The sequence below is a fragment of the Jaculus jaculus genome, chromosome 21 (genome assembly GCF_020740685.1).
Source record: "Jaculus jaculus isolate mJacJac1 chromosome 21, mJacJac1.mat.Y.cur, whole genome shotgun sequence".
In the NCBI taxonomy this organism is placed as follows: Eukaryota; Metazoa; Chordata; class Mammalia; order Rodentia; family Dipodidae; genus Jaculus; species Jaculus jaculus.
This window is the reverse complement of record NC_059122.1, coordinates 6,784,414-6,808,374: the sequence shown is the minus strand read 5'-3', so window position 1 is coordinate 6,808,374 and position 23,961 is coordinate 6,784,414. Positions and strand designations below refer to the sequence as shown.

The 23,961-nt window shown below is 51.3% G+C and overlaps 1 protein-coding gene across 3 annotated transcripts in view; it reads right to left on the bottom strand.

Moving 5' to 3' along the window:
- Acot11 (acyl-CoA thioesterase 11) overlaps nucleotides 1-23,961 on the bottom strand; it is a 63,510-nt gene that overhangs the window by 17,941 nt on the left and 21,608 nt on the right. For all 3 annotated transcript variants that reach the window (XM_045139147.1, XM_045139148.1, XM_045139146.1), the window contains exons 2-7: nucleotides 10,720-10,927; nucleotides 9,460-9,529; nucleotides 6,384-6,444; nucleotides 5,221-5,319; nucleotides 4,791-4,926; nucleotides 215-371 (exon numbers count right to left, since the gene is read on the bottom strand). In XM_045139147.1, the coding sequence (XP_044995082.1) occupies nucleotides 215-371; nucleotides 4,791-4,926; nucleotides 5,221-5,319; nucleotides 6,384-6,444; nucleotides 9,460-9,529; nucleotides 10,720-10,858 (662 nt within the window). In that variant the 5' untranslated portion in view covers nucleotides 10,859-10,927. The remainder of the gene's footprint in view (nucleotides 1-214; nucleotides 372-4,790; nucleotides 4,927-5,220; nucleotides 5,320-6,383; nucleotides 6,445-9,459; nucleotides 9,530-10,719; nucleotides 10,928-23,961) is intronic.

The window sequence follows — 23,961 nt, the reverse complement described above, 5'->3', positions numbered from 1 at the left end:
ACTGGGTATGTGGTGGGTGTTGGGCATTGTGTGGAGGAATAAATGACCAACTCCCCCCCCCCCAAAAAAAAATTGTTCCTCTCTGGCTCTCTGGGTCTGAAAGCCCTGAGTTATTCCAGCACAGCAGCCAGGCTTGAATGGTGACAGAAGCAGGGGCTTCTCCTGCCAAGGGACAGCCCCACCCCGGAAACAGAGGAGGAGAGGACTTTCTCACCTGGCCGCAATGGTGGCCACATTCTCCATCCAGGCCATGATCTGGCCCCCAAAGGTATTGCCCTGGTGGTTGGCATGGGGAGGCAAGACCAGCTCCACACTCTCCACACGGGTCTGCTCGGCCGGCACCACATGGTCGCAATCCCTGGTGCCCAGATCTGACCAGGGAAGAAGGCAGGGAGGTGAGACATGCCCCAAGGGTAACCTCAGGGTACCCCATCTTAACACATTCACTTTTCTTTTTTTTTTTTTTAGTTTTTTTTAAATTTTTTTTATTATTATTTATTTATTTGAGAGCGACAGACACAGAGAGAAAGACAGAGGGAGAGAGAGAGAATGGGCGCGCCAGGGCTTCCAGCCTCTGCAAACGAACTCCAGACGCGTGCGCCCCCTTGTGCATCTGGCTAACGTGGGACCTGGGGAACCGAGCCTCGAACCGGGGTCCTTAGGCTTCACAGGCAAGCGCTTAACCGCTAAGCCATCTCTCCAGCCCAGTTTTTTTTTTTTATTTTTATTTTATATATTTTTTAATTTTTATTAGCATTTTCCATGATTATAAAAAAAAACCCATGTTAATTCCCTCCCTCTCCCCCCAACTTTCTCCTTTGAAATTCCATTCTCCATCATATTCATTTTTCTTAAATATTTTATTTCTTTTAATATTTTACTTATTTATTCGGGAAGAGAGAGAGAAAGAGGCAGGCAGAGAAAGAGTGTGGGCGTACCAGGGCCTCCAACCACTGCAAACTAAGTTCAGACACATACACCATCCTGTGCATCTGGCTTACGTGGGTACTGGGAAATCAAACCTGGGTCTTTAGGCTTATCAGGCAAGTGCCTTAACTGCTAAGGCATCTCTCCAGCCCCAAAATATTTTATTTTTTACTTATTTATTTGACAGAGAAAGAGAGGGAGAGAATGGGCGCGCCAGGGCCTCAAGCCACTGCAAACGAACTCCAGACGCATGCGCCCCCTTGTGCATCTGGCTAACGTGCATCCTGGGGAGTCGAACCTGGGTCCTTTGGCTTTGCAGGCAAACGTCGCAACTGCTAAGCCATCCCTCCAGCCCTTAAGACATCAATTTATCATCTCCACTTGAGCATAAAAGCCTAGGCTGGCCCTGGGTGAGGAATGGGAAGATGTGAGAGGAGGGTTCTGAGCCCATCACGGGGCGGTGGGTGGAGCATGGATGTGAGGCAAGATGTTCCTGGCTGGACCACTGCTTCCACATGCGCCCTCAGCGGCTCATCTGTAAAGATGTCGGCTCCCCCTCCCGGCCATCAAAACTGTGTGAAGGTGAGATGTGGTTGCAGTTGTAACGTGCTGCTCAGCTCCATATTTAGGGGCTACGGTCTCTTCCACCTGCTGCTCGGAGCAGCTCGCAGGTGAGGTATTTAGAATGCCCAGGACAGGGCTGGAGAGACGGCTTAGCGGTTAAGCGCTTGCCTGTAAAGCCTAAGGATTCTGGTTCGAGGCTCGATTCCCCAAGACCCACATAAGCCAGATGCGCAAGGGAGCACATGCATCTGGAGTTCGTTTGCAGTGGCTTGGAGGCCCTGGCACACCCATTCTCTATCTATCTGCCTCTCTCTGTCTGTTGCTCTCAAATAACTTTTTAAAAAATTATATAATAATTGGGCTGGAGAGATGGCTTAGCAGTTAAGTGCTTGCCTGTGAAACCTAAGGACCTCTGTTCGAGGCTTGATTCCCCAGGACCCAGGTTAGCCAGATGCACAAGGGGGCACATGAGTCTGGGGTTCGTTTGCAGTGGCTTGAAGGACCTGACGCGCCCATTCTCTCTCTCTCTCTCTGCCTGTTCCTCTCTCTGTCTGTTGCTCTCAAATAAATAAAGTAATAGTAATAATAATTATAATTATATAACAATAATAAAAGAATACCCAGGACAGGAACGACCAGCCAGCAAATAGGGCCTTCGAGGACCAGGTAATGGACACTGAGCTGCAGCAAGGGAAGGGACATTACTGCTGGATCGAGCCATCAGCCTGAGGCCCAGATGTGAGGCAAAGGCTGATCCCTGGGAGATGGGCTGTCTGGGGTTGAGGGATCCTGGAGGGAAGGAGGGGCAGAGCCAAGGGGTCGAGTAGAAGATTTGGCCTTTCCACAACAGGGTTTGGGGAGTTCTGAGTCCAGGCTGGCCTCTAATTTATGATCCTCCTGCCTCAGCCTCCTGAGAGCCGGGGTTACAGCTGTGTGTGCTGCTTTGCTCGGATGGATGAACTTTCATTTGTCCTAAAGTTGCTTCTCCCCTTCGGTATCAAAGAAGACTTCACGTAAGAATATTCTAGAGGTGGGGAAGGAGGCCTAAGGTCACTGACCCGCCCTCTGGCCTTTGTCTTCTGAGTTTACCAGCAGGAATATCTTTCCTTACCTCTCCACCCTGTCAAAATCCTGCCCGGTCCAAAGCGTACTTCCTATCTGACAGAGAACAACCACCAAGACATATTTTTGTGGGGAAAAAACAATCAAGGGGGCTGGAGGGATGGCTTAGTGGTTAAAAGTGCAAAGCCAAAGGACCCAGGTTCGATTCCCCAGGACCCACGTAAGCCAGATGCACAAGGGGACACATGTGCCTGGAGTTTGTTTGCAGTGAGTGGCTGGAGGCCCTGGTGTGCTCATTCTCTCTCTCTCTCTCTCTCCCTCTTTCTCTGTCAAATAAATAAAAATTAAATATTTTTTTAAAAAATCAAGGGCTGAAGCGCCACATGTTCTCCCTCATATGTGGATCCTCTAGCTACAGATGATTGGGCTTCTGTGTGAGAAGGAAAATACTTAGCAACAGAGGCCAGTAAGTTAAAAGAAGATATAAAGGGAAGAGAAAGGAAGGGAGGAAGGAGGGTACTTAATAGGTTGATGTTGTATATATGTAAGTACAATGATTGAGTTGGGGAGGTAATATGATGGGGAATGGAATTTCAAAGGGAAAGTGCGGGGGTGGAGGGCATTACCATGGGATATTTTTTATAATCATGGAAAATGTTAATAAAAATTGTGAAAAGAAAAAAAAAATCAAGGGCTGGAGAGATTGCTTAGCAGATAAGGCGTTTGACTACAAAGCATAAGGACCCAGGTTCGATTCCCCAGGACCCACATAAGCCAGATGCACAAGGGGGCACATGTGTCTAGAGTCTGTTTGCAGTGGCTGGAGGCCCTGGCACACCCATTCTCTCTCTCTCTCTGTCAAAACAAACAAACAAACAAATAAATAAATAAATAAAATAATTTTTAAAAAATCAAGATACAGAATGATGTGTCCTGTGCATTCTTTTTTAGGGTAAGCACAGGGAAATAAATGATGCACATTATACTTAAAGCCACAGGGGAAATTTCTAGAACGATATTTAAATTTATTTATTTATTTATTTATTTATTTATTTATTTGAAAGTGACAGACACAGAGAGAAAGACAGATAGAGGGAGAGAGAATGGGCGTGCCAGGGCTTCCAGCCTCTGCAAACGAACTCCAGACGCGTGCGCCCCCTTGTGCATCTGGCTAATGTGGGACCTGGGGAACCCAGCCTCGAACCGGGGTCCTTAGGCTTCACAGGCAAGCACTTAACCGCTAAGCCATCTCTCCAGCCCTAGAATGATATTAAAAAAAAAAAAAAAAAAAAAAACAGTGTCAGCCTCTGGGGAGATGGCCTGGTTCTGGTGTGGGAAGAGCCGAGGAAAGAAAGTAATATGCACACACTTATATACTGATTTTTTTTTTCATCCCTAGGAGTTTTCCAGACATAGCTCAAGACGACTGTCAAATGCATTCTGTGGGTGACAAAAGGGCTTTTCTGCAGGTTCCCACTCCACCAACACTGTTTTGGGGGCTTTGGGTGAGGATCCCCAGAACCACTTTCCCCACAAGAGAGCCTGAGTTTGCCAGGAGCTCTGCTGTGAGTGGAAAAGCCCCTCACCTGGCTTTTCCTGCGGCTCAAGCCGAGCCTGGCGGCTGTGGCCCCCACGGACCTGGTGCCTCGGCTGCTGGAGCCGCTTCTGCCTGCTTCTGTGGGCTCTAGACGCTCTGGATCTCTCCTATTTCTCTGCTATAGTGGATAATTTCCTTTTTATTGTTTTTATTTTTATTTACTTATTTGAGAGCGACAGAGAGAAAGAGGCAGAGAGAGAGAAGGAATGTGCTTGCCAGAGCCTCCTGCAAACGAACTCCAGATGCGTGCACCCCCTTGTGCATCTGGCTAAGGTGGGTCCTGGGGAAATCGGGCCTCGAACCGGGGTCCTTAGGCTTCGCGGGCAAGCGCTTTACCGCTGAGCCATCTCTCCAGCCCTAGCTGATAATTTCTTATACACTTCACTTTTTAGTTGAAGAGCGTAGTTTGCCGTTTCTGTTGTTGTTGTTTTAATTTTGGTGGGGTTTTTTGGGGCGAGGGGCCTTTTCCTCCCCTAGGCTGCTTTGGCATGGTTCCTACAGCGTCATCCTAACCAGAAGTCCCCTACACGACACCTTGAAACCTAAAGGTAAAACTCCCTGGGGACTCAGTCCCTCGTTCGTCCAGCAGCAGGCGGGTGGCAAAGGGTGAAGGCTGCCTTCCTAACGCACGCGGGCTTACCCTCCTGAATGGCGCAGCGGGCCAGGAGTTCCTTGATGGTGTCCGCGTAGACCAGCCGCATGCGCCTGCGCTCCGCCGCCACCCCGTGCTCAGTTTTCTCCTCCTCTGTCACTGGCGTGACCTGCTTCAACTTGACCTGCCAGCCAGGGAACCCATGAGGCACGTGCCCAAGCCCCGCTTCCCAAAGCGATCCAAGGGCCTGGGCTTCCCTCTTGGCCCACCTTCCTGCCTCCATGGACATATGCCTGACAGAGGAGTCCAGAGGGGAGACCTCAGGCCTCATCCTTTTGGGGCAAAAGCCCCAGAAATAGAAGGGCCCCTTATAGCGCATGAGGAATGGGCTTTAGGGCCCCTCTGTGACTGAGGTGGGCAGGGAGAGGCGGGGAAGGAGGGAGGGTGCTTGCGCGCGATCACATGACCGGCCTGCTACCTTGGAGAGCTCCCGGTGGGCCACAAAGGTGGCCAAGGCTTTACACACCGTCCACTGCTGCTCTGAGCACAGATCCTCCGAAACCACCTGGATGCCCACCTAGAGAAGAGGGGCGTTAAGGAGGAGAACCCATCATCAAGTTGAGGCCTTTCGCTGGGCAAGGCTGAGATGCCACCCAGGCCGGGCCTCGGGAGTGTATGCCTCACCTACCCGCTGTGGAAGACCGGGGGCTTAGCGTGGCTCTGGGCCTCAACTTCCTCATCTGTAGAATGGTACAGTGGCCCCAGCTACCCTCAGAAAGTTACTGAGAGAAGTAAAAATGCACCCCTGCCCACAAAGAGCTTTGGTGGGCGCACGCTGTTGACCAATTTTAAAGATAGCTGCCTGGGGGGGCTGGAGGGGTGGCTTAGCGGTGAAGCCATTTGCCTGCAACGCCAAAGGACCCAGGTTCGATTCCCCAGGACCCACGTTAGCCAGATGCACAAGGGGGGGCGCATGCATCTGGAGTTGTTCCTTTGCAGCGACTGGAGGCCCTGGCGCGCCCATTCTCTCATTCTCTGTCTCCCTCTTTCTCTGACAAATAAATAAATAAATAAAAGTTTTTTAAAGATGGCTGCCTGGGGAGTACCTGGGCATTTGTGGGGTGCCCTGGAGCACAGTGGCTCTCTGGAATCAGTGGTAAGATGCCTGGGCCTGAAGCCCATGGGGGGAAGTGAGGCCGTCGCCTGGAGCTTGGCTTTCACACGACCGTCTTCCCTCTAAACCTACGACCTTGTGCAATGAGGACGAGAGAGTCATGGAGGCGAGCTGACAGCCTGTCCTCCTGTAGCTGCCGTCCTGAGACCAGCTACGCTCTTTCTTCCGTCCCCTACCACCGGCTGCTGCACCTTCCCAGGGCCAGGGCGCAGAAGTCAAGTCCCATACTGGGATCTGTGCTGTGTAAGTGACCCCGAGAAAGTCCCATTGCCTATCTGGCATCTGTGTTCACTTCTGGGCTACAGGATGTTGCCCAAGAAGGTTTTGGGGTCCTCCCAGCCTGGCTAGCCATTTCGGAGCTACAGCTGGGACCCTGCTACGTGAGAGGGGCTGGGGGGGGGGCTCTGAGAAGATAGACAAGAGCGGGAAAACCAGCCCATCCCCAGCCAAGACCCACCCCGACACACCTCCATGCTGGAATTGAAGGCACGGTTCACCTTGGCCTTGATATTCACCACTTGGCCGACGCTGGGGAAAGGAAAACAAGAAATGAGCTTTGCAGAGGGGTCAAGGGGAGGAACGGCAGCAGTGTGGGGGGGCTCAGGCTTTGGGGGTCCCAGAACATGTTCACATCAGTGTCACCCAGCCGGCAGACAGCGTCAGCACCCACCCACCCACAGGCATGGACTCTGGGCTGCAAGATTTCACTCCTCTCCTCCTGCTCCGGGAAACGCCACACTTGGGCTGGAGAGATGCCTCGGCGCTTAAGGCGCTTGCCTGCAAAGCCAAAGGACCCAGGTTCGATTCCCCAGGAGCCACATAAGCCAGATGCACAATGTGGCCACATGTGTCTGGAGTTTGTTTGCAGTGGCTGGAGACCCTGGTACACCCATTCTCTCTCTCTCTCTCTGTCTCTCTCTCTCTTCTGCTTCTTTCTCTCTCAAATAAATAAATAAAATATTAAAAAAAAAAAAAAAACCAGAACTGGAGGGATGGCTTAGTGGTAAGGGGCTTGCCTGTGAAGCCCAAGGACCCGTGTTCGACTCTCCAGATCCCCCGTAAGCCAGATGCACAAAGGCCAGGCAAGTGCAAGGTTGCACATGCCCACTAGGTGGCGCAAGCAGCTGGAGTTCAATTTCAATGGCTGAGGCCCTGGCGCACCAATTCTCTCCCTTTCCCTCTGCCTCTCCCTTGCTTGCTCTCTTTAAAAAAATAAAAATTAGGCTGGGCACTTGGGAGGCAAAGGTAGGAAGACTGCTGTGAGTTCAAGGCCACCCTGAGACTACATAGTGAATTCCAGGTCAGCCTGAGCTAGAGTGAGACCCTACCTCAGAAAACCAATAAAATAATATTAAAATTAAAAACTTTAAAAAATACAGAAAATGCCACACTTTTTAAAAAAAAATAACTTTTAAGATTCATTTTAATTTATTTATTAGACACAGAGAAAGGGAGAGAGACATAGTGAGAATGAGCGCACCAGGGCCTCCAACCACTGCAAATCAACTCCAGACCCGTGCGTCACCATGTGCATCTGGGGAGAATCGAACCTGGGTCCTCAGGCTGCGCAGGCCAGTGCCTTAACCACTAAGCCATCTCTCCAGCCCACATTTCTTTTTGATCCACAGTCCCTCCCCTCCCCAGCCCTTGTACCCAGAAGTGCCCAGGCGCCCACTCTGAACTCAACTTCTGACCGGCGATCTTTGTCTCCCTGGGACTCCACGGGACCACGGGCCATGCGGTTTTTGCTCCTTTTTGTTTCATTTTCTGTGGCGCAGGGAATGGAACCCAGGGCCTTGTGCATGCTAGCTAGTCACATGCTGTACCAGCAAGCCACATGCCTGGCCCAGGGGTCCCTGTGTTACATTCACATTGACTAACTACAAAGGGGCTCAATGGGGGCTGTGGACAGAGATGGGAACCATCAGGGCCGGAGAGACCCCTCAACAGTCAAGGCATTTGCCTGCGAAGCCTAAGGACCCAGGTTCGATTCTCTAGGTCCCACGTAAGCCAGATGCACATGGTGGCTCATGCGCCTGGAGTTCATTTGCAGAGGCTGGAGGCCCTGGTGCGCCCATTCTCTTTCTATGTCTCTCTCCCCCCCACACACACCTCTCTGTCTCAAAAAAAAATTAATTAAATTAATTATGTTAAAAAAAGAGAGAGAGGTCTGGAGGGATGGCTTAGCGGTTAAGGCATTTGCCTGCAAAGCCAAAGGACCCAGGTTCCATTCCCCAGGACCCACGTTAGCCAGATGCACAAGGGGGCGCACGCATCTGGAGTTTGTTTGCAGTGGCTGGAGGCCCTGGCACACCCATTCTCTATCTATTTATCTGCCTCTTTCTCTCTCTGTCTGTCATTCTCAAATAAATAAAAATAAATATAAAAAAAATATTTTTGTAAAAAAAGGGACTGTAGAGGTGGCTCAGTGGTGGAAGACACATGCTTGCAAAGCCTGACAGCCCAGGTTCGATTCCCCAGGACCCATATAAGCCAGATGCACAAAGTGGCGCATGTGTCTGGAGTATATTTGTAGTGGTAAGAGGCCCTGGTGCACCCATTCTCTCTGTCTGCCTCTCTTCTCTCTCTTTTTCTCTCTCTCTCTCTCTGCTTGCAAATAAATAAATATAAAAGATAATTTTAAAAAGAACTGGTGGACTAGAGAGATGGCTTAGCAATTAAGGCACTTGCTTGCAAAGCCAAAGGACCGAGGTTCGATTCCCTCAGCCAGATGCACAAGGTGGCGCATACGTCTTGGGGTTCATTTGCAGTGGCTAGAGGCCTTGGTACACCCATTCTCTCTACCTGCATCTTTTCCTCTCTCTCTAATAAATAAATAAAAATAAAATATCTATTTATTAATTTATTTGGCAGAGAGAGAGAGAATGGATGTGCCAGGGCCTCCAGCCACTGCGAACGAACTCCAGATGCCTGCGCCCCCTTGCGCATCTGGCTAACATGGGTCCTGCGGAATCGAACCTGGGTCCTTTGGCTTTTGCAGGCAAACGCCTTACCCGCTAAGCCATCTCTCCAGACCACTATTAAAAAAGAGCTGGAGAGGTATAACCCAAGGATGACTGGCCCTGGTACCTTGTCTAGGAACCTCCCTACAGTCTAGTGATCCACACAGAGGATCTGGGCTCAGAGGCATTCACTGACCAGTTGTAAGTCTTTCCACAAAGAAAGGCCAGAAAAAAAGAGAGAGAGAGAGAGAGAGAGAGAGAGTTTTGAATCCCCCAAGGTCACAGAGCACTGTAGGACAATATCTCAGTAACATTTAAGTGCAAAGTTGAGGCACCTTCCCTGTCCCCCACCACCACCCTGACAAGGAAGCCCATCCTATGGCCCCAAACAGCAGGCACCTCCTACACCGTCACCTGCCACCAGAGGTTCCCCGGTTTCATGTTCAAAGGCCACCAACCAGTTGAGGCAGCTCCCCGGTGGCGCACAGCTTAGCGGGCGAGCACACAGGAACGTGGGCCCTGGGTGGAGGTGGTTGGGACACCCCAGGAGGGTGATGAAAAGCCGAGAGGGTCAACTTACCTAATGGTGTGTTCAAAATAGATGTCATCCATAGAGGCTGTAACACAGGGACAGCCGGCATGCCTCTCCGCTGGGCTCGGGAGGAAAAAGCCAGAGATTTAGCAGCCTGCCCCGGGGTCACGCAGGCCCTCTGCCTGAGCGCTTCCCGCTTCTGCTTTCTTGCTTCTTCTGGAACCCCGAGGAAAGGTTCCCTGGCCACAGGACTGGCTCAATTGTGCCGGGGGCATTGTGTCACATGTATGAGCCCACTAGAGACCCACGGGGGTGGGGGAGTTTGCTGGAGAGATGGCTGAGAGGTTAAGGCACTTGTCTGCAAAGCCAAAAGGACCCAGGTTCGATTCCCCGGTACACGTACAAAGCCAGATGCACAAGGCGGCACGAATTTGTCTGGAGTTCGTTTGCAGTGTCTGAAGGCCCTGGTGTGCCCGTTCTGCCTCTTCCCCCACTCACCCCGAATAAAAATTAAAAATAATTTTTAAAAAAATAGAGGGGTGGAGAGATGGCTTAGCGGTTGAGCGCTTGCCTGTGAAGCCTAAGGACCCCGGTTCGAGGCTCGGTTCTCCAGGCCCCACGTTAGCCAGATGCACAAGGGGGCGCACACGTCTGGAGTTCGTTTGCAGTGGCTGGAGGCCCTAGTGCGCCCATTCTCTCTCTCTCTCTTTCTCTTTCTCTTTGCCTTTCTCTTTCTGTCTGTCATTCTAAAAAATGAACTTAAAAAAGTAAAAAAAAAAAAAAAAAATAGAGACCCACGGGGTTGGTTGTTCAAGTCATGTGCGAACTGTCAAGAACAGAGGTGTCAGGCGTGGTGGCGCACGCCTCCAATCCCAGCACTCGGGAGGCAGAGGTGGGAGGATCATCATGAGTTCGAGGCCACCCTGAGACTGCATAGTGAATTCCAGGTCAGCCTGGGCTAGAAGCAAGATCCTTGTCCCCCCAAAAAACAAACCAAACAAACAAGCAAAGCCCCACCACGGGGAAGACCATAAACAGCCATGGTATAGGTCTCTACTCCAGTGAGGAAGCAGATACGTTGAGAGCTACCACGTGTGCAGACAGGGTGGGTACCCACGTCAAGGGCCAGGCACGAGGGAGGGGGACAGGCTACCTTGAGCACAGGGACACTGAGCATTTGGGGCAGGGCACTAGCAGGGACAGAGGCCAAGAAGCATTCACAGGACAAAAACAAAAAAAAAAACAACAAATCACTATCTCTGTAAACCAAAGCCTTTGGTCTGGGCCCCGGGGAGCAGGCGGGCTCACCCGACAGGCAGGCCGTGGTGTCGATCCATTTAAGCAGCTGCCCGATGCTCAGCTCGCCACGATGGTTGGTGTGGCACGGCAGCACCAGCTGGCTCATCTGCACCTCCGTGGGGTTGCGGTAGCCCTCACCATCGGCCATGGCGCCTTCGTCCTCTGCACGTGGGATGGACTTCCGGGAGATACGGCCCGAGAAGACAGTGGCCAAGCCCTGGGGACAAGTGGAAACAAGTGGTCAGTTCTCACAGGTCTCCCAGGGACACAGGGCCACCTCTCGCCAGCCCAGTTGAGAGTGGCCACTTACCCCTCCCAGCCTAGGATCGGAGCCCAGAGACCTCTTTTATTTTTAGATATTTTATTATTTATTTATTTGACAGAGAGAGAGAGAATGGGCGCGCCAGGGCCTCCAGCCACTGCAAACGAACTCCAGACACGTGCGCCCCCCTGTGCATCTGGTTAACATGGGTCCTGGGGAACTGAACCTGGGCCCTTTGGTTTTGCAGACAGATGCCTTAACCGCTAAGCCATCCCTCCAGCCCCCAAAGACCTCTTTTTTTTTTTTTAAGATTTATTTTTTCAAAGATTTATTTATTTATTTTGGTTTTTCAAGGTAGGGTTTCACTCTAGCCCAGGCTGACCTGGAATTCACTATGGAGTCTCAGGGTGGCCTTGAACTCACGGCAATCCTCCTACCTCTGCCTCCCGAGTGCTGGGATTAAAGGCGTGCGCCACCACGCCCGGCTTCAAAGATTTATTCTTAGCTATTTATTTCTTAAAGACAGAGAGAGGGAAAGAAAGACAGAGTGAGAATGGGCATGCCAGGGCCTCTACCACAAATGAACTCCAGATGCATGCGCTACCATGTGCATCTGGCTTATGTGGGTCCTGGGGAATCAAACCTGGGTCCTTTGGCTTTGCAGGTGAGCGCCTTACCTGTTAAGTCATCTCTCCAGCCCCCAAAGACCTCTTCAGATGCCACCTGTGCCGGCTTCTTCCTGGCAGAATATCTATTTCCTTGCTCTGGCTGGTGGATACCTTTTTAAAGTTTTGTTTTAGGGCTGGAGAGATGGCTTAGCAGTTAAGCGCTTGCCTGTGAAGCCTAAGAACCCCGGTTCGAGGCTCAGTTCCCCAGGACCCACGTTAGCCAGATGCACAAGAGGGTGCATGCATCTGGAGTTCATTTGCAGCAGCTGGAGGCCCTGGCGCGCCCATTCTCTCTCTCTCTCTCTCTCTCTGCCTCTTTCTCTGTCTGTCTGTTGCTCGCAAATAAATAAAAATAATTTTTTTTAAAAGTTTTGTTTTAGATTGACCTTGTGGTTTTGGTTTTGGGGTGTGTGTGTGTGTGTGTGTGTTTGAGACAAAGTCTCACCAGGCTAGCTTTGAGCTCTCAATCCTTACTGCCTCCAGGAGAGTGCTAAAATTACAGATATGCCACCATGTCTGACTTTTTTTTTTTTTTTTTTTGGTTTTTCAAGTTAGTGTTTTGCTCTAGCCCAAGCTGGCCTGGAATTCACCATGGAGTCTCAGGGTGGCCTCGAACTCACAACGATTCTCCCACCTCTGCCTCCCAAGTATTGGGATTTAAAGGTGTGCGCCACCACGCCCAGCTGTGATGGCACGTCTTTTAAAAATGTGTGTGCATTACCCTAAATTTTAAGTGTGTGTAAAGGTCAGTTATCCTTCATCAACCCTGTATCAAATAATTCCATCCACTTGCAGAAGAGGCCGGTGTAGAGAGGCTGGCCATTGCTCCATGTAGGATCATATGAGTCAGTAAAGACTCCTGTCCCATATTTTTGTTTTTTGGTAAATGATAAAAATTTCTGAGGTAAAACAGTAGTTCTATTAACTGGAAGGCTATATCCGTCATATTTTTCAGGACAAATAGTTTTTACTGTGGGGCAAATAGGTTAAAATTATACTATTATATGGTATTTGCATTTAGGTTCTAAAGGAAAGACTATAGAGAAATCTATGCAATATATAATTTGTCCAGATTAGTTTTCATTTGAGGAAAGGAAGAGTTCTGAAGCATCTCAAAGCAGTTTGCTCATTAATTGAAAGTCCTCCAATAAGAGAACTATTGGGAAACAGTGGTGTATGGTGGTGGAAAACAAAAGCTCCCTCAGTTTTTGGAGGGAAAACTTTAAAAATACTTAAATGGCTAAGTTTATTTGGTGCAGTTCAGAATTAAACTTGTCAATTTTAACATTACTGTTACATCTGAAATAAACTTATGTGATGTTCTGGTAAAAAAAAAAATGTGTGTGCAGCCGGGCGTGGTGGCGCACACCTTTAAATCCCAACACTCGGGAGGCCCTTTCACGGGCTCCCTCCTTCTCAAGATGGAGGCTCAGCAAAGACCCTGGGCAGGAAAGGAGGAGCTTCAAGCTTGGAGCACCCTGCCTGCACTTGGGGCAAAAGGAGGGCTGTGCTCCGCGGTTCCTCGGATAGAGGGGCCTGAGGGCCTATCTCGGGGCTACCTCTGGGGACTGCCTCCCTAGTCCGAACACGAACTCAGGAGCTGGGCAAACCTCATGTGTGCGTGCCTACGTGTGAATGTGTTCATGAGTGTGCAGGGGCAGGTATGCGGGGAACAACTTCAAGAACAAGCACCACCTTTTTAATATATATTAATATATAATATACTTAACATATATCATGTGTATATAAATATATAATTTCATTCATTCATTTATTTGAGAGAGGGGGAAAAGGACAGAGAAAATGGACACACCAGGGCCTCCAGCCACTGCAGACAAACTCCAGACACATGCACCACCTTGTGCATCTGGCTTACGTGGGTCCTGGGGAAGCGAACCTGGGTCCTTAGGCTTTCACAGGCAAGTGCCTTAACCACTAAGCCATCTCTCCAGCACAAGGACCACCTTTTTTTTTTTTTTTTTAGATAGGGTCTCTCATTAGCCTAGAGCTCACCAAGTTGTAGGATGGCACGCCAGCATGCCCCCCAGAAAGCCTCTTATCTCTGCCTCAGGATTGCAAGCACATGGCCATGCCAGCGTCTCACGTGGGTGCTGAGTCTCGAACCCAGGTCATCACGCTGGCGACGCAAGCGCTCTACCCACTGAGCCGCCTTCCCCCATCGCCTGTAGCTCATTTGATAAATTCCAAAGCTGCCCATGCCCGTGACTCTGAGAGTCAGGCGTGTGTGGGACCCAGAACAGTCGTTCTTGAGACACTGGGTGCCAGGCACAGGACTAGACGCACCCAGGGGAGAAAGGCGGCCAGTTATCTTTGGGGCTCTCAGCCTGGATCGGGAGTTGGGGGGGGGGTCGACGGGTGCCAGGCCACCCATCTTTCAGGCTGCTTCAGTTCAAGCAGCAGAGCCTGTTGCCATGGAAACCACTGGGAAAGGCATCTCCCGCCTGGCTGGGCGCTAGGAGACCACGTGGATGTGGATGTGGCTGTGGGATGGCGGGGGTTTCTGGGTGTGCGAACAGGTAAGAGGTCAGGGGCGGGCAGACCCCGTTTGCCCACTCTTCCCAAGCCCCTCTCGTAGATGGGAGTTCTACAAAGAACATTGTTAAAAAATAAAATAATAAAATAAAATAAAACAAAGAAAGAAACCGGGAGCCAGGCGTGGTGGCGCACGCCTTTAATCCCAGCACTTTGGGAGGCAGAGGTAGGAGGATCGCCGTGAGTTCGAGGCCGCCCTGAGACTCCATAGTGAATTCCAGGTCAGTCCAGGCTAGAGTGAGACCCTACCTCAGGAAAAAAAATAAAATAAAATAAAATCAACAAACAAACTAAAGGTCCCCTCCCTTCCTGAGCCACATCTGTCCGTTCGCCAGAGGTGGAGGATTCCCAGCCCTAACCAGCTGAGATTTCCCGGGAGAAGCGGTGAGCCCCCCCCCCATCAGCCTCTGAGACAGAAACGCCATGCTTCCTGGAGAGCTGCAACTTCCCTGGCTGCTGTCCCCTGCCCACCACCGTTCCCCACAAGGGCTGAGGGCGCAGAGCCCTGGGTCACAGCACAGGCAGCTGTCGCGCGCGCGGTCCCTTAGGCTCCTCGCGCCTCCCCGGGCTCCAAGGCAGTGGGATCGCTGGCAGGGGCCAGGGCAGGCCGGCAGCCAGCAGAGGGCAGGGGGTGTGCCCAGCCAGGGAAGCCTTGTCCAATGGGACCCCAGGCCAAGGCCACTCCTCCCAGGAGAGCGAGGACCCTGGATGGAGTCTGTGCCAGGCAGGCAGAGCCAGGACAGCTGGCAGGAAGGGAGGGCACATAGAGGTCAGAGATAGGCCCTTTCCAGACGTCGGCGGTGCCAGGGACACAAACCTGTCCAGATATGGCCCCAGCTGACCACACTGTGGACTTGAGGTCGTTCATTCTGACCACAATCCCCATCTCTTGGGTCACACGTCTGCTGGGTCAGAGCAGGAGAGACCACTTTGCCTAACTAAACCCTCCACAGCTGGGGATGAGACATGGAGGGGAAGGGCTGAGCCAGTGTCACCCAGAGTGGAAGCCAAGAGGACTAGGTAACCTGACAACAGCTTCCCCTCCGGTTAATCCTTTCTCCAGCCCCCAGAATCCCAGATCCTTAAAGGCTTACTATAACCTTCCAAGCACCCCACCAACACGACCACCACACAGACGCACCCACACATGCCGCAATTGCTTATTCCCTAAAGCCTGGCCTCAGGTCTCCACACTCCACCAGAGGAGTCTATCCGAAAGCAGAGCCACCAGTGAGTGCAACCACAGCCACTTAAAACATCCTGTCTCGGGCTGGAGGGATGGCTTAGCGAAGCCAAAGGACCCGGGTTCGATTCCCCAGGACCCACGTGAGCCAGATGCACAAGGAGGCACATGTGTCTAGAGTTCGTTTGCAGTGGCTGAAGGCCCTGGTGTGCCTATTCTCTCTCTCTCTCAAATAAATTTTAAAACAATTAAAAAAAGAAAAAGCAAAGAATATCCTATCATGTGAACCTGGTCAAGTCCTAACTGCTCCTACCACTGGGCTTCTCTGCACTATGAACCAATCAGCTGTCCTTCCTGAGAGAGGGGACTTTGGACCACCCTGGGAGCCACCAGCCAGGCCCATGAAAGGGCTCATTGTCTCCAGCCAGCCAGCACGGAGCTGTGTGAAGAAACTGCCCAAAACCGCATGCTCTGCCCCACAAAGGAGCCTTCCCCGCTATCCCTAGCCCAGCCTCTCAGGCCAGTGGAAGAGAGTACAGCCTTCCTAGCCACTCACCACCCATCCACGTTCCCAAGTTTATTGCAGCCTTACCCTATGCCCCACCTTCTTTGCCCAGAGGCTCCGGGGTAGCCCCCCCCCCAAACACAGTGGGCCATGCAGGACGCAAGGCACTGCAAACAAAAATGCCAACAAACCGAGTTAAGAAGTCAAGTAAGAGCTGGAGAGATAGATGCCTTAGCCGTTAAGGCGCTTGGCTGCCTGCAAAGTCAAACAACCCAGGTTCGATTCCCCAGGACCCACGTAAGCCAGATGCACAAGGTGGTGCAAGCGTCTGGAGTTCGTTTGCAGTGGTTGGAGGCCCTGGAGTACCCATTATCTCCCTCTCCACCCCCCTCAAATAAAATATTAAAAAATAAAAATAAAATATTTTGCCGGGCTTGGTGGCGCACGCCTTTAATCCCAGCACTTGGGAGGCAGAGGTAGGAGGTTTGCCATGAGTTTGAGGCCTCCCTGAGACTACATAGTGAATTCCAGGTCAGCCTGAGCTAGAGTGAAATCCTACCTCGGAAAACCAAAATAAATAAATAAATAAATAAAATAAAAGAGACACTGATTCAGAGGGGTCGGGGATATGATAGAGAGTGGAGTTGCAAAGGGAAATGTGGTGGGGGAGGGAATTATCATGGTTTCTTGTCTATAATTATGGAAGCTGTTAATAAAAAAAAGGAAAAGAGGGCTGGAGAGGTGGCTTAGCGGTTAAGCACTTGCCTGTGAAGCCTAAGGATGCTAGTATGAGGCTCGATTCCCCAGGACCCACATTAGCCGGATGCACAAGGGGGCACATGCATCTGGAATTTGTTTGCAGTGGCTGGAGGCCTTGGTGTGCCCATTCCCAATCTCTCTCTGTCTGCCTCTTTCTCTCTGTCTGTCGCTCTCAAATAAATAATTAAAAATAAACAAAAAAAAACTTATTTTACAAAAAGAAAAAAGAAAGTTAAAGTAAAAAAGAAGTTAGACTTCAGCCTGAGCTACATATAAGATGTCTCAAAGAAAAAAAAAAGGGCTGGAGAGATGGCTTAGCAGTCAAGGCATTTGCCTGCCAAAGGACCCAGGTTTGATTCCCCAGAACCCACCTAAACCAGATAGACAAGGTGGTGCACGTGTCTGGAGTTCAATTACAGCAGCTGAAGGTCCTGGCGTGCCCGTTCTCTCCCTTCCTCTTCCTCTCCCTCCCTCCCTCCCTCTTTTTCTCTCTCTCAATTAAATAAAATAATTGTGCTTCATACAAAAAGCAGACCCTTGGGCTGGAGAGATGGCTTAGCGGTTAAGCGCTTGCCTGTGAAGCCTAAGGACCCCGGTTCGAGGCTCGGTTCCCCAGGTCCCACGTTAGCCAGATGCACAAGGGGGCGCACGCGTCTGGAGTTCGTTTGCAGAGGCTGGAAGCCCTGGCACGCCATTTCTCAATCATTCTCTCTGTCTCTTTCTCTCTGTCACTCTCAAATAAATTAATAAAAAATGAACAAAAAAGAATTTAAAAAAAAAAGCAGACCCTCAAGGTCACATATTATATGATTACATTGATATGAAATACCCCAAGCACATAAATCAACAGAGATAAAAGGTGGCTGACTTGAGGAGAGGAGGCAGTTTGACCTGAGAGCGACGGGAATCTTCTGGAGCCGAATGAGAGGGGTGTGTATAACATCGCAAATGTGCGGAAGACAAGAGAATTGTACGCTTTAAAAGGCTTGGTTTGGGGCTGGTCAGATGGCTTAGGAGTAAGTCACCGACTCCTCAGTGTCAACCCTGCTCCCCTCAAAACAGGCAAAAGAACGAAGACCATAAGGCCCTGCCTCCTCCAACCACATTCTAGACCAGGGCGGAACACCGCTTGTCTCCCTCCACTCCCAAGAGTAAAAATAGACTTTTCCGAAATCTGATGCCCACCCTCAGCCATCAGAACTGCCCTGACCCACCGAGGAACTGGCGAGGGGCCAGAACCAGTGAGGCGGACACCACCTAAACGTGACCCAACACGCATCTCATCCGACCCGCAGGCAAAGGCTGGAGGACTTCTCATTGACACAGCACCCAGGAGACCCCCCCCCAAGCCCAGAGAAGTCCCAAATCCTGCCCAAGTTGCCCAGAGCAGATCTCCTGTCACTACCTACCCGGCCACCTTTATCTGAGACTGATTACAACTGCTGAACTTTATGGATGGAAGAACTGAGGCCCAGGGGCTCTCTGTGCCAGGTCTTTCTTTAACACATTTTATTTGGGGCTGGAGAGATGGCTTAGCGGTTAAGCGCTTGCCTGTGAAGCCTAAGGACCCCAGTTCGAGGCTCCATTCCCCAGGATCCACGTTAGCCAGATGCACAAGGGGACACATGCGTCTGGAGTTCGTTTGCAGTGGCTGAGGCCCTGGTGTGTCAATTCTCTCTCTCTAATAAAAAAAAAAAAGGGCTGGAGAGATGGCTTAGCGGTTAAGCGCTTGCCTGTGAAGCCTAAGGACCCCGGTTCGAGGCTCGGTTCCCCAGGTCCCACGTTAGCCAGATGCACAAGGGGGCGCACACGTCTGGAGTTAGTTTGCAGAGGCTGGAAGCCCTGGCGCGCCCATTCTCTCTCTCCCCCTCTACCTGTCTTTCTCTCAGTGTCTGTCGCTCTCAAATAAATAAATAAAAAATTAAAAAAAAATGAATTGGTAAGTAATACATATGAAACCCACAGCAGAGATCTCCCCACTCTTCTCTGCCAGCCTGATGCCCCTGACAATACGTTATGTAGGACTTCCCTAATGCTCTGTAATTATGAAAATTATGAAAATTCAAGGTAACCTCATCCATGGTAGAACATGTTATTTGGGTAAGGTAACCTGAGTCTGTGTTTCCCCAAGGAAGCCGGGCGTGGCGGCGCATGCCTTTAATCCCAGTGCTCGGGAGGCAGAGGTAGGAGGATCTCCGTGAGTTCAAGGCCACCCTGAGACTACATAGTGAATTCCAGGTCAGCCTGGGCTAGAGTGAAACCCTGGGGCTGGAGGGATGGCTTAGCAGTTAAGGCGTTTGCCTGCAAAGCCAAAGGACCGCAGTTCGATTCCCCAGGATCCACGTAAGCCAGATGCATAAGGTGGTGCATGTGTCTGGAGTTTGTTTGCAGTGGCTAGAGGCCTTGGCATGCCATTCTCTGTGTTTGTGTGTGCGTGTGTGTGTGCCTCTTTCCTTCTCTCACTGTCTCAAATAAAAAAATAAATCAATAAAAATAATTTTAAAAAGAAAGAACCCAAGCCAAGCGTGGTGGCACATGCCTTTAATCCCAGCACTCAGGAGGCAGAGGTAGGAGGATCGCCATGAGTTCGAGGCCACCCTAGACTACAGACTGAATTTCAGGTGAAACACTACCTTGAAAAACCAAAAAAAGAAAAAAAAAAAGACATTCTCGGGCTGGAGAGATGGCTTAGCAGTTAAGCGCTTGCCTGTGAAGCCTAAGGACCCCGGTTCGAGACTTGATTCTCCAGGACCCACATTAGCCAGATGCACAAGGGGGCGCACGCGTCTGGAATTCCTTTGCAGTGGCTAAAAGCCCTGGCGCGCCCACTCTCCTCCCACTCTCTCTCTCTCTCTCTCTCTCTCTCTCTCTCTCTCTCTGCCTCTTTCTCTGTCACTATCAAATAAATAAATAAAACTAAACAATACAAATTTAAAAAAAAAGACATTCTCTCTCCCCAGTATCTGCCTAATGTGATGTGGGGGTCAACACAGACCCCAGAAACCAAAGGTCCCCCTGGCTCGGTGCACAGCGAGCAAGCACTGGTTGGAGGAGGCTCATCTTAACTAAAGCTTCACGGGGCCCAGAAGCCTGTCTCTGTCTCTCGCTTCATGCCCGTGGAAACGTGGAGAATGGAGGGAGGCGACACAGGAAAGAGGTGCCAGTGTCCGTGGATGGCACCAGCGTGCAGCCCGACCGTCCGTGAGGAACCCTGGACGGCTCGCTTCCCCTCGGTCCGGTCTGTTCTCTGGTCCAGCAGCTCATCCCAGGAGCCGATTCCCTCACGTGTAAAATGAGACGCCCCGGGACTTTGCAGGCCAGTCTTGAGGTGCAAACGAGGGGACTTAGCTAAGAGCTTTGCCCAATCACAGCAGCTCTGCCTCTCCAATTGTGCTCCTGCCTTGAGGTTGGCCAGGAGACCGGGAATTCACTATGGAGTCTCAGGGTGGCCTCGAACTCATGGCCATCCTCCTACCTCTGCCTCCCGAGTGCCGGGATGAAAGGCGTGCGCCACCACGCCCGGCCAGGAAGGTTTTGAGCATCCAGGGGAAACTAGCCCACCATGTGCCTCTCGGGGAAGGCAGCCTGACGACGCGCAGCCCAGAAGATGCTGTTCCTGTTCAGCAGCTCCTGGCTACAAGGTGGGATGTTTGGGGGGAAGAGACCTGGCCTCTCCCCCAAACCGCCCCCATCAGAGCTCTTCTCCCCACCGCAAGGCCAAGGCTGCAGGCTGGTTGGTGCCTCCAGATCACCATGGCAACAGGCGGCCAGGCAAGGGGGGGCCCCCCGGGGCCCGGCTGCCGTCCTGCGAAGCATCTGGGCACTTGGCCCAGAAGCTCTGGACATCGCAGTCCCCCTGCGGTGCGCAAGGGAGGCCGACCAAGAGGGAAGGAGGGAAAGCAGCGGAGAAAGGAAAGAAAGAGCGGGAAAAGGGGAAAGGAAGAGGTTGGGGAGGGAACGCAACAGGGGGAAGGGAGGGTATGTACACACACACACACACACACACACACGCACGCACACAGGCACACCACCGTGCACGCACGCACACACATGCACAGACACGGACACGCCCCCCACACACAGACAACCGTGCACTCACACACACACACACATACACAGACATACCCCCCCCACACGACCATTGCACACAGAGACAACCACACAACACACAATCATGCACACACACACACACACAACCACACATATGCACAGACAACTGGACACGGACAAGTAGGGGATGCGGGGAGGCAGGAGAGAGGCCCCCTCCTGATTGATCCCCACCACCCACATTCCTCTGCCTGGGCCGCTCCAAGCCGGCTGGGGTTCTGAGCAACTGAGACTTCCTGTTCCCAGAAGCTGGCATCCTCACGGGGACCCCTCCAAGGCCCCCAGCTGCCTGCCACGGGATGGTGTCCCCCCCCCCCCGCCTTCCCCAGCAAGTAGGGTCTTTCCTCTGGCCCTGGGCTTTTGTCTCCCCACTCAGGGCATCCTCCTTGGATCCCCAAGATCTCAACCACCCCTAGAGCTCTCCGGATACCTGACCTCCTCCTGCCCCTAGTCTGAATCAACGCAACTCATTTCTCATCCAGGTTCAGAAAGCCATTTCTCGTCCACGCAGAGGCAGGGCATCGGCGCAGGGGTGGTGATTTTATCCGCCGAAGGCATTCTGTCTGCCACGCTTGCCCAGGGCGTAGGGCAGACCTCAAAAGAGGTCTAAGTCGGCTCCCCTGAGGGTGGAAGAGACGCAGAATGGGGCCAGGAGCAGAGCGGGGGGCGGCGGGGGGGCATTAGTTCAGGGAGGTTGATGGGCTGCAAAATGACCTTAGCCTGTCCCGGCCCCACCTCACCCCTGCATGCTCTGCACTGTCTCAGAGGAATGGTATTGAAGAAAAAAAAAATTGGATAACCCAAACCATTATTACTCAAACAACTCTTTTTTTCTTTTGAGGTACGGTCTCGCTCTAGCCCAGGCTGACCTGGAATTCACTCTGTAGTCTCAGGGTGGCCTCGAACTCATGGCAATCCTCCTACCTCTCTGCCTCCCAAGTGCTGGGATTAAAGGCATGTGCCAGCACTCCTGGCTTTTTTTTTTTTTTTTTAATGTGAGAGAGCAACAGAGAGAATTAAGAGTGCCAGGGCCTCAGCCACTGGAATCGAACTCCAGATGCATACGCCACCTTCAGCGACCTTGTGTGTCTAGCGTCACCTTGTGTGACTAGCTTATGTGGGATCTGGAGAGTCGAACACAGGTCCTTATGCTTCTCATGCATGCTCCATCTCTCCAGCCCTTTTTAAAATTTTATTCATTTATTTATTCTGGTTTTTCCAGGTAGGGTCTCACTCTGGCCCAGGCTGACCTGGAATTCACTATGGAGTCTCAGGGTGGCCTTGAACTCATGGCGATCCTCCTACCTCTGCCTCCCGAGTGCTGGGATTAAAGGTGTGCGCTACTACTCCTGGCTTCCTTTTCTTGGTTTTTTAAAATTTATTTATTTCTTTGAGAGACAGAGAGAAAGAGGCAGATAGTGAGAATGGGCGTGCCAGGGCCTCTAGCCACTGCAAACGAACTCCAAATACATGCACCACCTTGTGCATCTGACTTTACTTGGGTAGTGAAAACTCGAACTTGGGTCCTTAGGCTTTGAAGGCAAGTGCCTTAACCACTAAGCCATCTTACCTGCCCTTTTTTTTAAAATATTTTATTTTTATTTATTTATTTGAGAGAGAGAGAGAAATACAAAAATAGGCAGGTAGAGACAGAGAGAGGGAATGGACACGTCAGGGCCTCCAGCCACTGCAAACGAACTCCAGACACATGTGCCCCCTTGTGCATCTGGCTTACATGGGTCCTGGGGAGTCGAACCTGAGTCCTTTGACTTCACAGGAAGGCGCCTTAACCGCTAAGCCATGTCTCCAGGCCCTCCTGCCCTCTTTTTTAAATTTGCATGTGGGAGAGAGGGAGGGCCACACCAGGGCCTCTCCCAGCTGCAAACAAATGTCAGACACTTTCACCACCTTTTGCATCCAGATTATGTGGGCAACTTGGAAATTGAACCCCAGTCAGCAAGCTTTGCAAGCAAGGCCTTTAACCTCTGAGCCATCTTCTCAACCCTGCTTAAATCACTCTTAACCTCACCTTACATATCTTTAAGATGGGATTAGCAGTAGCAGAGAGAAGATTCAATGAAAGCTCACTGCAAAGAACAGGACCTGACCTAAGAAAGAGCCCCAGACTACCAGCTCTCTGTGTTGTTAAAAGGCCAGGGCAAAGGCCGGGTGTGGTGGCGCACGCCTTTAATCCCAGCACTCGGGAGGCAGAGGTAGGAGGATCGCTGTGAGTTCGAGGCCACCCTGAGACTCCATAGTGAATTCCAGGTCAGCCTGGACTACAGTGAGACCCTACCTCAAAAAACAAAAAAAGCAAAACAAAACAAAAAAAAGGGCCAGGGCAAGGTCTGTAGCGATGGCTCAGCAGTTAAAGGCACTCGCTTGCAGGGCCTGATGGCCTGGGTTCGATCCCCAAGTACCCATATAAAGCCAGAAGCACAAAGTGGCACATGCATCTAGAGTTCCTTTGTTGTGGCAGGAAGCCTTAGATGCCCTTACCTTCTCTTTTTCTCTCTCTCAATCACTCTGTCTCTCTTTTTCTGCATGCTTCTTTCTCTGTGTGTCCCTGTCTTTAGCAAATAAATAAAATTATTTTTTTTTAAAAAGGGTATTGTGGGGCTGGAGAGATGGCTTAGTGGTCAAGGCGCCTGCCTGCAAAGCCTAAAGACCCAGGTTTGATTCTCCAGGTCCCATGTAAGCCAGGTGAACATGGTGGCGCACGTGTCCGGAGTTCGTTTGCAGTGGCTGGAGGCCCTGGCGCGCCCATTCTCTCTCTATCTGCCTCTTTCTCTCTCTGTCTGTTGCTCTCAAATAAAGAAAGAAAGAAGGAAGTAGACTGAGAATCAAAGGCTGTGATCACTAGAAAGCAGTTGTGGAGGGGTCACTGGGAACAGGGGGGACTTCCTGGGGCGGGAGCAGATATATCTTAAGGACTCAGCATCCATGCAGGCCTCTAGTGGTGTGAGTACCGAAGGGAAAGTGCGCGAAGTCGTTCCTGGACCTCACTCGTGCCTGGCTCCGCTGAGTACCGGACCAATGGCTACCGCCATTGAGAGAAGGAGAATGGCCACGGCTCACTCATCTGTCTGCATTTAGCGAAGCATTTCTGCCACGCTGCTGCCTTGGTTTTGCTAAATCGCTGGTGCGCAGGGGTGGCCTTAGTTGAATAGTTGTTTTATGTCCAAACAGCCTCCACAAACGCAACGGTGGCAAC